Source organism: Apteryx rowi, unplaced genomic scaffold, assembly GCF_003343035.1.
Source record: "Apteryx rowi isolate R43461 unplaced genomic scaffold, aptRow1 scaffold_699, whole genome shotgun sequence".
Classification (NCBI taxonomy): Eukaryota; Metazoa; Chordata; class Aves; order Apterygiformes; family Apterygidae; genus Apteryx; species Apteryx rowi.
This window is the reverse complement of record NW_020450981.1, coordinates 293431-307486: the sequence shown is the minus strand read 5'-3', so window position 1 is coordinate 307486 and position 14056 is coordinate 293431. Positions and strand designations below refer to the sequence as shown.

The window sequence follows — 14056 nt, the reverse complement described above, 5'->3', positions numbered from 1 at the left end:
TCTATCCCAAAAGAGCACCCTTTAAACCAGCAGCTCAGCACAGAGCAAATGAATACTGTTTATATATTTGCCAGTCTCTAACAAGCCCTGACTGAAGAATAAAGAAGCTTTACAAAACATATTTGAGATTGTTTCACAAGGAGATAAGCCTGGAAACTGTACCCAGGGTCAGGCTGGTTACCTACAGAGCTAGCCCATCTTTTTCCCACAGTACAGTTAATATTCGCAGCCAGACTGCAAACACACAGCTCTAGAGAGAAAGCCTGGAGTTTGCTGTGGGCTAAGTAACACTTTGGGCATGCAGTGGTTACAGGCTACTTCAGAGAGGGTTTGTTTCACAAAGTGGAGGCGTCAGCAGCTGTCCCCTGCACAGTGCTGCCACCTTTGAGTGGAGTGACTGAGCTTCAGAAGTAGAATGCAGAAAATCCCAAAGAAAATAGTGAACACTTGAAAAGAGGCCTTACAACTTGGCACAACCAAAGCTCGGGTTGCCTGCACCGCTCCCATGAAAGGGCTAGCAGATCATTTGAAGATGGAGAAACAAACCATTTCCCCCAATCACCTTCTCACAGCAGCTAAACTGTTTCTTTTGTCTTTTTAAAAATAGTTTGACCAGAAACAGTCTTCCTGTCTGAAAAGATTTTTCAATGCCTACCTTTTGTTTTATGGCTACTTAGCCCTAACCTGAAGGACTGAAGCCATCATGGCTGCTAGTCCCATGCCAGCTTACAAAGTGCAGCATATGAAATGGTGGGGAGAAGAAAACCAAGAGATGATTGTTTGCGAGGAAGTAGAAAAGCTGCTGCAAGAATACAGGTTCCTCAGCCACACATTCAGAAAGCCAGGAAACAACTACCTTGCATTGCAGTCAGGCCAAAACCAGACCGACCAGGGGCAAACACACTTACCTTTGGTCCCAGCTGCCCCTTCTCACCCTTGTCACCCTGGGAAGAGAGAAGAGTGAGTCAGCATCTGACCGGTAACGGATTCCCATAGTACACACCTATGTTTGAAGGCTATAATCAGGGGCTCAAAACTAAATGACCAGTGAAACTATGGACTGACAGTTGGGGTGGTGGGCACATGCACCTCTCTGTCACCTCAGGCAAGGCTGGGGCCCTCTGCGCCTCTCACATGGAGCTGAAGGAGCTAAAGCTGTGTTCAATCTCTGTGAAGCAAAAGGGGAATCTTCCTACTCACAGGGACAGGTTTTGGACCATGGCCAGGATGTCCAAAGGCTGATGTTTGAATCTCTAAATTTACCAGATGAATTTGGCGAGTCAAAGAACTATTGCCCTACTCTCCTCTACCACAGACAGGTAGTTAGGCAGTCAGTCTGAAGGACACTGTGGTCTGCAGTAAATGCAGAATGATGCTTACTCCAGCTTCTTTAGAAGAAGGGGCTGTATTTGTAGCAAGTCCCAGCCTTGCATTGCCCATTCAGTTTTCGACTGCAGTAATCAGTGGGTATGGGATAGGAAAGCTGATTTTCTCAACCTAGCTTCAGAGGGCAGTGAACAGATCTGATGTCCCAACATTTCTTAGAGGAATAGTAAAGCTTCCTGACAGGGAATCCTCCTTGTAGCCCTTCAGCCATGTGTGAATGAAGCATCCCTCTCCCCTCAATCCAAGGAGGGAAGAAAACAGACTGGCATGGAAAGACCACTTCCTGATCCTCTTCACAGACTTCAGTTTCTCATGGCTCTCATCATATTTCCCTCCTCCCTTCGTCTTCTCTGAAGGTGCTCAGCTTCAGTGTTAACCCCTCCGCTGACATAAGCTACCTCCAAAGCTGCTGTAGTGCATATACCTGCACTGCATGAACCACACATACCTGCAGTCCTCTGGGGCCAGGATAGCTAAAACCAGGTCTGCCTCTGTCACCCTTTAGTAGAAAAGAAATGACCGGTCAGCAACCAAACCCAGCCTTTTCTGACTTGGCGATGTCAGTGACAGTCAAGGCCATTTTCATCCACCCCCCAGGGAAGAGAAAACACCAAAACGCCATGACTTCTGCACAGCCCTCTCTCCCAGCAGTTGGGCCCTGAAACATTGGGAACAGCCATTTAGAGTGAGGCTTGAAAGGATCTTGGGGACATCATCTGCCTGGGACACCCCTGAAACTTCACAGGGTTAGGGATGTAACCAGCTCTGTTTTGGCCAGAAAAGTTTCCAAGGCGCATAAATAGGTCAAGGAGTTTCTGCAGCAGAAACTGACAAGAAAAGAAAGGAAAAGGAAAAGGAAAAGGAAAAGGAAAAGGAAAAGGAAAAGGAAAAGGAAAAGGAAAAGGAAAAGGAAAAGGAAAAGGAAAAGGAGTCACTCTAAAATGCACTGAGTTGCATTCAGAGACTTTACCTTTGGTCCTGGTGGTCCTGCATCACCTCTTGGGCCCAAGTCACCGGGATCCCCACGCGATCCCTGCAGGATAGTGTTGGGGAGAGTAGAGAGAGTGTATGAGAATATTCCTGTAGCTCCCTGGCCATATGCGGGATCAGGCTGGGGAAACTGGCTATTGAGATGATGCAGCAAGACCATCTCCCCTCCCAGTGTGGTTATTGCAACAGTGACTAATTCATCACTTGGGTTCCTGCATCCCACAGGACTACCCAGATGTCATGGCACCACTGTCAAAACGGGGTACTGGATTAACCACAAAACTAGGCCAAACAGGCATTTGGAGCAGCCCCATCTTCCCTAGCCAAGTGCTCTGCTCTGATGTTGTTCCCTCCCACATTATTTTGGGAACACCTGGGTGGTGGGAGTCACGGAGAAGTAATCTTGCTGAGCTCTGCTTAGCTCAGAAGCAAGGACTCCTGGGTGCTGCAGTCTCTCCTTGATCCTCATAAGGACTAGCAGGGGGCCTCTGGGCTAGTTTTTGAGCCTCCCTGCAAGAAGGTCTTGCAGTCTCCCCTCTGGGGGTGACAGTGCAGCCAGCTTATGTTGGTAGGGCAAGCTATCACCACAGAGGAAGAAGAAGGTCACAGAAATGTCCTAAGAAAACTTACTATCTTGCCTGGCTCTCCCACAACACCTGAAGGGCCTCTAGGTCCTGGCAGTCCTTGGTCTCCCTGGAAAGCAAGATAAGAATTGAGAAGATACAGGAGCAGATACAGACACACCCCTCTGAGCCATACGGCCTCAGTGCTGGGCCAGGCAAGTGCTCTGGCACCAGAACGATTCCTCTGGGGACTATGGAGTCCTAGCCTCCCATTTCAGCTTCTCCGAATGAAAATCTATTCTGCATAAAGCTCCTCTTCCGATGGCAAGCCATCTAAGCGACTGTCCCATGTAGGAGAGAGAGTTCTCTCCAACCACAAACCCCCAGCAGCACTTTCTGCACAGCGAGCACCACTCAGCTGTGGGACCAGCCCTCTCTCTGCAGAAGCACATGTGGCGAGTGCGGACTGTCCAGCCAGGGGGAGGGGATGGCTGCATCAGGTACACATTTGGCAGGGGGAGCTGGTGAGCTGTCCTTGGGGCAGTAGCACTCTATCTCTCTACCGGCTACTGTGAACCACTACTTGCTTACCCTTGCTCCTTTGCTTCCAACCTCTCCGGGCAGGCCGCGAGGACCCTCTGGACCAGGATCTCCCTGTGATGAAGATAAAGACATTCCTTGTCAGGCAGGTCTCCCAACTTCATTTGTGTGCTTGGCAGTCCTCTGAGGAACGAGGAGGGGTGATGCTGTTCTCAGATCTGGTGCTTCTTAGGATATCAGGGCAGGGTGCCCTCTGTACATAACTCTCAGCCTTGAGCATTACTATCCTTCATCCTCACTCAGCTCTGGATCAAGTCCTAGTAGAGTAGGGTGTACCTGCTCCTTTCAGAGCCTACTGCCATGGCTCCTTGAGGTCAGGTCAGGCACCAGGCACAATGGGAGCAGAACCCACACGCAGCACTGGGATCTGCTGTTTGCAGCTCTGGCCTTGGGCACTTCCATGGCTGGGCAGCAGTGCATCATGCAGGCCTACACATCTCAGTCTCATTTGCAATGGTGTGTGCAGTTGCTTTACTCACCCTTTCTCCCTTGGCCCCAGGGCTCCCTTTACTGCCTTTCACTCCTGGATCTCCACGTCGACCCTTGGCAGACACAGAAAGCAATCACATAAACCAGATGCAAACACAGATGCTACCTGAAACAGTGATGCTCTACTGCCTCTGCCTTGTCCCTCCTAGCTCAAGAAACATGTCTCCTGTCCCCCCTTAGGAGCATGTGCCTGGCAGCAGGGGAACATGCATGTCCATGCCAGGCACTGCTTGGGGGCTCTTGGGAAATCAGAACCAGATGATTCTCTTGGGATGGTCATTGTTGCAGTGTCCACACTGACACTCATGGTTCATCCCCTCAGGATTAAATATTCTGCTTTATTTTTAGTTCATCTGCTTTAGCTTCCCCCACTGGATCTTGCATAAACATATCAACTGATCTGCACCAGCTAGGCTCTGGCCTCTTGATGCTGGTGGAGCTGTGGGGCTTTATTCTTCCTGGGGATGTTGTCTTCAGTGCACTCCTATGAGAAGTCAGTGATCTGGGAAACTTGCTAGAGGACAGCCAAAGTATACCTGGGCATGCACAGAGGCATTTGTGGTTATGTGGGAATATGGGATGCTTCTCTGAAATGATTTAAGTGAAATGGCTAATGGTGTTGACTTTAAGACATCAAATTTAGAATTATACAGATACTGCTCTATTAAGATGAGGAAGATTGTGTTTCAGGTTGCTGAAAGAAGCTCAGGTTGTTCTTGGGCTTCATGTTTTTAATGTTTTCCTTGCAATTAAGGGGTCTGGATAATATCTAGTTGGCAGGAAAGAGTCTAAAGCAGTTGTAAGTAAAGAGGGGAAACCTATGCAAATTATACAAGAAGCAGACAATTCAAGCTGCTTGCCAGATGTGAACCATTTGTTGCCTCATCCTTGGTGCGAACTGTCATGACAAACTCAGAGATAACTCTCCTGTGTCCTTACACAGCCCTGCCAAGGTTAAGATGAGCTCCAGGCAGGCATTAGCACTCACACTGGGATTTATCAGGAATGGCAGACAAGGAGATATGCATCTTTTGCACAAACCTGTGCATCTTTTGGGATGCAGAAGGCAGGGCAGGCAGGCTAACAGGGGAGTTTCTGCGCCTTGCTCAGACATCAAGGTAATAGGTTTCTGTTGCCTTTCCTGATGGCCTGTCCAAAGTTCATCCATGTACCTGGATCACACTTCTGCAGTGTGCACACTTCTGAGAGCTATTCAGAAACTTACAGGCTCTCCTTTGGGTCCAGGAGGTCCTGCTTCACCTTTTCCTCCCTTGCTTCCAGGAGGTCCTTGGGCTCCAGCATTGCCTGGAAGACCCTTGGAAAAGAAATAGAGTTTGTGTGAAGACAGAGCAAGGTGCACACCTGTTTTCTATGTCATACAGTCCATCCTTGAACAGATACATATCCAAACACACCCCTTCTTGTCTTTGTGTAACAGCTGCCCTGTGACCAGTGGCTCACTCTCTGCAGCTGATAATGCTCTGAATCTGTGTCATGTGGAGCGCTTTCTGGTAAGACAGCGGAGACACATAAATGTTTCATGAACCTACCGGGCTCCCTTTTTCCCCTGGAGGTCCTGGAGGTCCACTGCGACCAGGCCGGCCGGGATCTCCCTGAAACAGCCAGAGATCAATGGTCATTACCAACATCAGGATTTTGTTGTACGCCACTGATATGCACCATGTGGAACCCAGTGAGGACGGTGAGCAAAACTCTTCCCTTGGTTCCTGTTTCTGGTGATGGGATCCATGCCCCAGAGGCAGAATAGAGCTTACCAACTTCATGAGTACCAATGGAGTTAAGAATAAATACAGCCAATGGTGTTTAGCTGTCCTCACTGGTGGTCTCTCTCCATACTCTCTGGTCACTGTTCAGAATACATGTACCTTTGCACCTTCATCTCCTTTTTGTCCTTGGTTTCCTGCATCTCCTGGGTAGCCATCAGGGCCCTAGGGAGGGGAAGAACAAAGAACCATATATTCTTCAGTAACAATAATGTACAGTTTTCTTGCAGAATAAATCAACACCCTTAGAAAGTCTCTCTCTAGTCACTCAAACTCAGTTTCTGCTTGCTGCTACTCTTAATGAAAAGAGCAGCTGCTTCTCCATATATGGAACTGAGTGAATATGGGGGATGCCCAGCTTTCCTGCCTTTGGAAAGGAGGTATTTCAGGTTGTGCTCCCTGTTGCAGGCCTGGGATTGGACCATGCAATAGATAGAAAAATGGGCTAGTAACAACTCGTCAGCCATATCTTACTGCATGTGCAACTGATTCATCAGCTAAAGTTAGTGGGGCTGCTCATCTGATTTGCTGGATGAAAAAATAATGCATTCCTACCTTGTCACCAGGGTCTCCCTTACAGCCTGGTGGTCCAATTCTCCCCAACTTGCCCTGGAGAGAGAACATTCAAAAAAAAGAAAAAGAAAAAGAAAAAAAAAGACAGAAAAATTCTGTGTATCAGAAGGGAAAAATATAGCTTTTCATGTAACGCAGTTACTAATTTTTAACATTATCAGCTGAACATACCTGTGATTGATTACAGAATAAAAAGTAAATGTGTTCCTTAAACAGGAGTATTGTTGTCTGTGGTGTGCAGATACAAATGGAGACAAATAAAGTAGTCTGGGCACCTTGGAAAACCCTGAATGACTGTAGGGCTATTGCTAGGAATTCAAGCACACTACCCCTGCACACATGCCCTGGGTCATAACTCAAGGCTTATGAAAATGTCTCTAGAAGTTGGATTTCACAGTCATTCATGTCCAAGGTTGTGCTGGTCCTCTGTTGTGTGTCAGGCATATAGTAATCATGCTCCTGATCAACAATCTTAGAGTAATGACAGCCTAGCTCTGTGCTCCAAAACTGTTAGCAGCCATTATATAGCTAGCCCCAACTGCAGAGGGATGGGTAAGGCGACTGTCAAACACTTAGATCATCCATGTGCTAGCATTTACTGCCTTTTGCATAAGGGACATTACTGGTAATTTTCAGCTCTTCACTAACACTTGGAGCATAATTTCATGATACAACTAAGCCAATCTAATAGCTCATTGATGGTGAAAGAGGAAGCTCAGTTTCCATCCTTGACAGGTTGACTTAATTGTATGATGAAACCACAGTCTTATATCACAATTCTAAAGGACTTCTGTGTTTTAGAGCTTCAGCAGACATTTTATACACGGAAGGAAGAACTGGTATTATCTCACAGTTCTACTTAGCTGGGAAGAAAATAAAGTGCAGAGCAAAACCAATGTATACTGGCCAGCAAACAAGGCCAGCTGAAATTTTCTCAACTTAGGCTATCTCTGCACTCACCTTAGAGGGGGCAGAGGATTTTAGGGACTTTGTTACAGGGTACTTGAGCTTGGCCTTATGACTTTAACAGTAAGAACAAGCAGCACTTCAGAGATGAAACCTTAGACTCCATGAAAAACTGCCTGTAAAAACCAAATGCCTGCAAAGACCGTGCACACCCTGTAGGGGGTGTATGTAGGTCACTAACACTAAAGATGAGATATTTACACCCAGATGATCTGAGTGTAGCAGATTCTGACGTAGGAGCACAGTCTGGGTTATATACTCTTGTAGAGAGCTTGCTGATGAAGGCATAGCACTTCTGTGACCCGAATGAATACATCTCCAACTCAAATATTTCTACAGGACATTGCAGAATAACATGCAAACAAGCTCTTACAAACCTCAGTGAGATTAGGATGGAAGTGTGTGGGATGGGAGAAACAAAACTATCTGTGGGGAAAACGGGACTTAAAGAAATGAAACAACCACAGTGAAATTACAGTGTGTTCCCAGTGCTGTTACCTTCTGTCCATCAGTGCCGTTCCGGCCTGCCAAGCCAGCAGCACCCTAGGATCAAGGGGAAAAAAAGAGGGATCAATTATCTGTTGGAGACATTCAAAGGTTCAAAGTTGGAACAACAAGCAAGGTAGAAAAGGTCCTTTCTTACCCTTCGTCCGTCAGATCCAATCTCGCCCTGGGGAAAAGAGAGGACAGGAGTCAGCCAGTCTCCCAATATCATGCTCATCACAGCCATAGGACCATGTCCCAGGGAAGAATGGCTAGGCTCACACAAAATTTCCTTCTGGTTCCTTAATTTGTGTGTAAGGGGACTGTGGATACTCAGACACAGCGTTCTGTGCAAATGACTCTGCAATCTCTTTGTCACTCCCTGCTCTGCAGAAAAAGAAGCTGGTACCCATTTCTCCAGGGAGTTCCTTGACTCATATTCTCCGCTGACCAGACCGTCAGCTGGTGCAAAGTACTGTACTTCCCCTGATGTCACAAGGAGAAGAGTGATCTGCACCAGCACTGGATCAGCCTTTGCTTTAGTTTGTTATGAAGTCACTCAGTGTGGTTTCTCCTCTCAGGCTGGAAGATCTACCTATATTTTTGAACATCAAATGCTGGAATTTAATTGGCTACCTCACTTCCCAAGTGGCTTAGCAAGAACATCACAATGTTGCAAGACCATGAGAAATGCCTGAAGGAGGACACAAGCCTCGAGAGGCCCTGGGAAATCTCTCCGCATTTCCTCAAGCACTTATTAATAGGATTATTATTCCCACAGCCATGGCTAAACTCTGAAACAAACATCCATTCATTACAACAAACAGATGCCCTCTGGCCCGGCGACCAGACACACCATTAGAGCTTTTTTCTCACCTTTTCTCCTTTCAGTCCTGGAACACCCTAGAGCAAGACAAAAAGAAAAGAAGAAAAATGCTCTGTTAGTGCTTGGGGACTGGAGGCAGGCGAGGCAGCAGGGACAGCAGACACACAGGGGAACTCAGAGGTGAGTAGGAGATGGGCAGGTCGAGAGGGAGAAGCAGAGCTCTCCGCACCACTGAGGACAGACACATGCCTACTTACAGGCAACGGCTGGATCCCAGTGTTGCCCATGCTTTCCAGAAGGAATACCTGGCAACAATTCCTAAAGCCATATCAAGTGCCTGAATCAAAGCAGCCAGAGTTATACAACCCCTTGAGTGCTAGTCAGAGGACTTTGGAGGAGAAAGATATGCCAGGCACCTGACTTTGAAGATGGTGGCATTCAAGCATGCAGTTGGGGGACTGACTGATGGGTGTCCTCTACTTTCAGTAGGGGAGGGACAAGAAGGGAAGCAATATTGAATGGTGGGAAATTAGCTTGAATCTCCCCCTGCTTTACAAAAAAAAATAAAAAAAATGCAAAGAGCTCAGTCACTGGCTATATGATTCTTACCTTTGGACCAGGGTATCCAATTGGACCTTCAATACCTGGGTCACCCTTAAAGAAAGGAGAAACAGAGAATTAACTAGGGCACAATACAGATACAACTCCACTTAACACTGGAAGAACACTGCTAACTGCAGCAGAGGGAAGAGTTTCCATAACTCACCTGTCGTCCCTTCAGACCAGGAGAGCCTGGTTCACCCATATTCCCCTTCGCACCCTAAGAACAAAACAAACCATAAGTCAGGGCTTGGTGTTGACTGTAAATAAAAGACAATTTCTGCTAGCATCAGGCTCTCTTTGGCTGCTCCTAGAGGGTCTCCACTAGCGTGCTTGTGGAAGTGGACCTGCTTTATTCCAGGGAAGGCAGGGGAAAGGCTGTATGGGAAGGGTAACTCACAGCCTGGCTCAACAGAGGTTGGAGCATGCTGTGGATTTTGGTAGAATGAGACACCCTGCACACACGAGAGTAGCAAATCCTACTGTTGAGAAAACTTCTGCCTTGCTCCTGCTGTCCCAACACAGATTCTCATGTGTCAAAGGGCAAGCTAGCCATGGTGAACATGGCTGATGCTAGGATGTTGCTCTACACTGCTGCTGGTGCATCATCCTCAGCATGGTCATGAGGAGACATGAGTGCTGGGTGTGTGCTCCACTCACAGCAGCAGTACAATTTCCCAGGGCCAACTTAGACACTGCTACATCTGTGAAGACTGCTGCAGTTGAGGTGAGGAGATCTAAGGACTCACACAGCGTCTGTGACAGGCGCTGGTATTACTCTTTTCCCATAGGTTAGGACAACTTACCTTCTGCCCTCGGTATCCCTTGGGACCAGGTGGACCTGCAATCTCCAGGCAGCTCATCTTGTAGCACTGAAAAATACCAAATTAAACAGGAGGTTTGCAGCAGCAGGTTGCCTTTCATTTCATGTTCTGAGCCAGCATGCACCAGCATGCATGGCTGTGTGCACCAGGGCTCTCTGCTGCCCACGCATCTCTTCCACTGATTGCAGTGGTAAAAACTGCCCGTGATAAACTAGTAAAAAAAGTGATCCCGTGGGATCACAGTTCAGGCAGCAATAAGCATGCTGAAAAATCCTACCCATAAATTAAAAGCAGAAAGTTACCACAAGCACATTCATCTCTGTTTGGCTCTGGGCCCAAATCCAAAGAACAGGACTGTTAAATGTCAAGCAAAAGGCATTCTGAGCTTGATGTTCTGGGGCTCTCAGTGGAACTCACATGCATTTTGGGGCCTCATTCTGCATACATCTCTCTCTGTGGGCCAAGGCCCATCCACATGAAATCGGCTTTCATTAACTTTAGATTGCAGACCACCTACAAAATATGTCTCCAAATCCAAAATGATGAGATGAGGCCCCCAGGGAGATAAAGTGAAGAGTTCACTGATGTGAGGGAAATCACAGGGGTGGGGAAGCAGAAAGTGCAGTATCCAGTCCAGTATCTCATTTTAACTAGTAGGTAAGATGACTGGTTCCCAGGCCCTGCGCTGGCTTCCACAGGCAGGCAGAGTTCCTGTCCTATGCAGCTCAGAGTATAATCAGGCCCACTCTTTTGAGGTACTAGCTGGTCTTCTCTAAGCAAGGAAGCTTTAACCTGTGTTTCGTGGAAATGGCATAAAGATGCTGCTCGCTCACCTCTCCATAGGCTTCATGTTTCTGCAAAGGAGAAAACAGGACAGACAGAATCAGTAAGAGAGTTAGCTCCAAGAGGAAAACAGCATCACAGCCATGTGTCTCCCCTTGGAGATGCATGTTACAATCAAGAAAAGAAGGTGGTAAAGGTCCCACAGCTTTAAATGTGCCTGAGTAGAGTCCCCGATTAGCAATGTCTCACAGATTGGGTCTTAAACACCATTCTGATACCTGACAGGAGGCTCAGAAACCCTCACTGATCTCATTTCTGCATGCTTTTTCGGGTGGTCCCAGGCTTCTGGGAGACAGCATAGATCTGACCTAGTGCAACAGACATCATTCGGATGGCAGCCTAACCAGAAATGCTGGGGAATAGAGGTACAAAACAAGGAGTCCTGGTTAAGCACCTAATCAAAGAAATCAGATGTAGTCAAGACTCCTTTTGGCCTATAACTGCTGAAAGGACATAAAAAAGGAAGAGAAACAAGATGGAGGCTTTCCCCTGTTACAGGCGCTCTACAGAGCTCTGCTGAAACCCACCACAAGTCCTCTCAGAAAGCATCCCAGCTTTTCATGCACTGTTTCTCTTGTCACCCCTCCCTGGTGAGGCGACCCTGCTATCCTGTTCCCCAGAAGGGAACACAGGCATGGGGACTCTGCATGACTGCTTAGGGTCTCCCACGTCTCAACCACGTACCTTCACTACTGACCCAGCTTTTTTCATTGCTGGCACTGTTTGGTGGACCCTTTTATATGCTTAATGCTGAGCACCTGCCTCTGAGGACTCTCCCTAACCCTCTCTCTCCATCACACCATTTTGGCTCCCCCCATTATACTCTCTGTCCCCAGTTCAAGTAAGAAAGAGCATCTGGGGCAGCATGGATCAATGGCACTTACCATGACTTGGATTATCCTGTCTGTAGTGTTCACATCAATGTCAAGGGTGTCTTTCTGTGTGATGGCATAGTTGTTGCGATACAGCTCATGTGGCAGGTTGGCAATCTCCCGTAGTCCCTGCTCATAGACATTCTCACTGGGGGCCACTGCAAAGAGCTTGATCCCCATGTCTCGCGCCCTCTCAGCTTGCATCTTCATTCCCCCGCAGGGACTGCCAGTTACATGGCCATCCGTGATGACCACTGCAAAGTTCACACCAGGGGCCATCTGGCTCTGGATCTGCTCTGTCATGTTGGAGATAGCACAGTCTGTGAAGGTGCCCCGGCCAAGGTAATTAATAGCATACAGCTTGGTGAGGTATGTGTCTTTGCTGCTTGTTAAAGGGCTGTAAATTTCCACCACGTCTGAGTAATGAAGTCCTCCAAACCTCCAAGTGATGGAGACTTGGTTCTGGTAGACCTCATTCTCCAGTTTGTTGATAAACACAGGGATGAACCGCTTTATTTGATCCACAAGGCTCTGGATAGGCACAGTCTGAAGAGCAACACTCTCTGAAGTGTCAATGATGAAGTACACATTGATGGGGCAGTCCCTCTTTTCTGCATGGAGACAATGATGTGTCAGAGCACTTTATGTAACATTGCATCCCCTTCTTTAATCCCCAGGAATACGGACTGCAGAGTTCGAATTAACAGAATTTTGAAAAGAGCAAACAACAGCACAAGGGATGAGATTCAGATTCCTGTGAGGGTGTTGCAACTGTTACTAATCATACGTTATTTCCACCTGGATTGGAGCAAACTGATTAAGTCCCTGATTTGAACTGAGAAGAGCAAGGATAAGACCCTTGCTCTCCTATGCTTCACATGAATGCCCTGACTGCTACATTGCTGGTTGCTCTCTCCGAGCTATGGACAATTTCAAAAGGACCATACCCAAGTGCAATACTGGAAAAAAACTAGCTCTAGCAGTAATATCTGTATTCAGGTCAGAAGATTCTTTAGTGTCAAGGACTTCAAAATCCTAAGATTTACTCTATTGAATCAATCTTGAAAGTCTTGCTATTTTCTGTAGTTAGGCTGGGCATATAAATAAACTCCTTCACATTGCAACTAAAAAGTGCTGAAATCATCAAATTCAAAATAGATTATTTTTAATATCAGATATGGAGCTCAATTCTGGAGATTTATTGGTATTTAGTATTGCATCAGTTGGGAGAATCCACCACTGGCAGATTTGAGCTCTTCATTTCCTAACTCTCTGCATTCTAATGCAAACTCAGAAATGAGGGTTTTGACTGATGGTGTTTTCTACATAATGACAGATCACTATGCCAGGGTGCTTCCCAGGAGCGCAAAGGAACAGATGAAGTATAACATGCCAAAGTTAGTTCCTTGTGAATAGGCTCTTGAACTGAGGATGGTCACAGCTTTCCATAAAATTGCTACCTACAAAGGAGGGAGAGAGACAACCAAATTATCTGGTTAATACCTGCACAGGAGGTAGGACTGATGTCTCCAGAATCCTCATCAAACTGAGCATGGAGAGGAACTAGTGCCATACAAAGAAGAGTGGAAAAAAAGGCTTGTTGGAACATCTCAGCAGTTCCTCTGGATATTTAAATGCCTGTAGGAAAATACAAGTAACCTGTTAAGCACAATATATCACCTCCTAGCCCTGCTGGGTACATGCAAAGCCAGCCAATGCTCCTTATAAACCCTGTGCAGTGACCCTTCTATTCATATATGACCTCTTCATCATTGTGATGCAAAAAAAGGGATGGATCTCTGGACCCCTAATGTAGATTTTTATATTGATTTGAAAGCTAAGTAACTTCAAAAATTTATTTTGCTGGAGTCTGGTGCAAGTGATTTAAAAGTACTTTAGCTCCTCTGTCACTCTGAGGGAGGGATCAGGTGATGGAGCTGTAGACAGCACGTCAGGAGCTTCTGATTCCACTGTTACTCTCCAGATGTAGTCCAGCTGCCCCGTAAYCACATCAGTTCCAGTGACATCACCCCAGACCCACATGGATGTAACCACCTGCACTCATTACTTCACCTGCTCAGCAGGCACACAAATGAAGGAGTGCAGCAGGCCCCTTCTGCCTCCACCTTGTCATGGTGATGCCTGCACATACCCTAAGGGTACAAAATCCCTTGCTTAACAGGGCTGCTGTGTAGCATGCACAACCCATGGGGTGAAGGTATGGATAAACAGGTATTTGAGGAAGAGCATAACTTTA

The 14056-nt window shown here is 46.9% G+C and overlaps 1 protein-coding gene across 1 annotated transcript in view; it reads right to left on the bottom strand.

Annotated features, from left to right (window-relative positions):
* COL6A2 (collagen type VI alpha 2 chain) overlaps positions 1-13440 on the bottom strand; it is a 28274-nt gene extending 14834 nt beyond the window's left edge. The window contains exons 1-19 of the mRNA XM_026086520.1: positions 13303-13440; positions 11812-12410; positions 10918-10938; positions 10067-10132; positions 9427-9480; positions 9270-9314; positions 8711-8737; positions 7995-8021; positions 7850-7894; positions 6368-6421; positions 5915-5977; positions 5579-5641; positions 5254-5343; positions 4019-4081; positions 3531-3593; positions 3007-3069; positions 2357-2419; positions 1835-1885; positions 909-944 (exon numbers count right to left, since the gene is read on the bottom strand). Of these exons, the coding sequence (XP_025942305.1) occupies positions 909-944; positions 1835-1885; positions 2357-2419; positions 3007-3069; positions 3531-3593; positions 4019-4081; positions 5254-5343; positions 5579-5641; positions 5915-5977; positions 6368-6421; positions 7850-7894; positions 7995-8021; positions 8711-8737; positions 9270-9314; positions 9427-9480; positions 10067-10132; positions 10918-10938; positions 11812-12410; positions 13303-13408 (1599 nt within the window). The 5' untranslated portion in view covers positions 13409-13440. The remainder of the gene's footprint in view (positions 1-908; positions 945-1834; positions 1886-2356; positions 2420-3006; positions 3070-3530; positions 3594-4018; positions 4082-5253; positions 5344-5578; positions 5642-5914; positions 5978-6367; positions 6422-7849; positions 7895-7994; positions 8022-8710; positions 8738-9269; positions 9315-9426; positions 9481-10066; positions 10133-10917; positions 10939-11811; positions 12411-13302) is intronic.
* Positions 13441-14056: the final 616 nt, after the last annotated feature.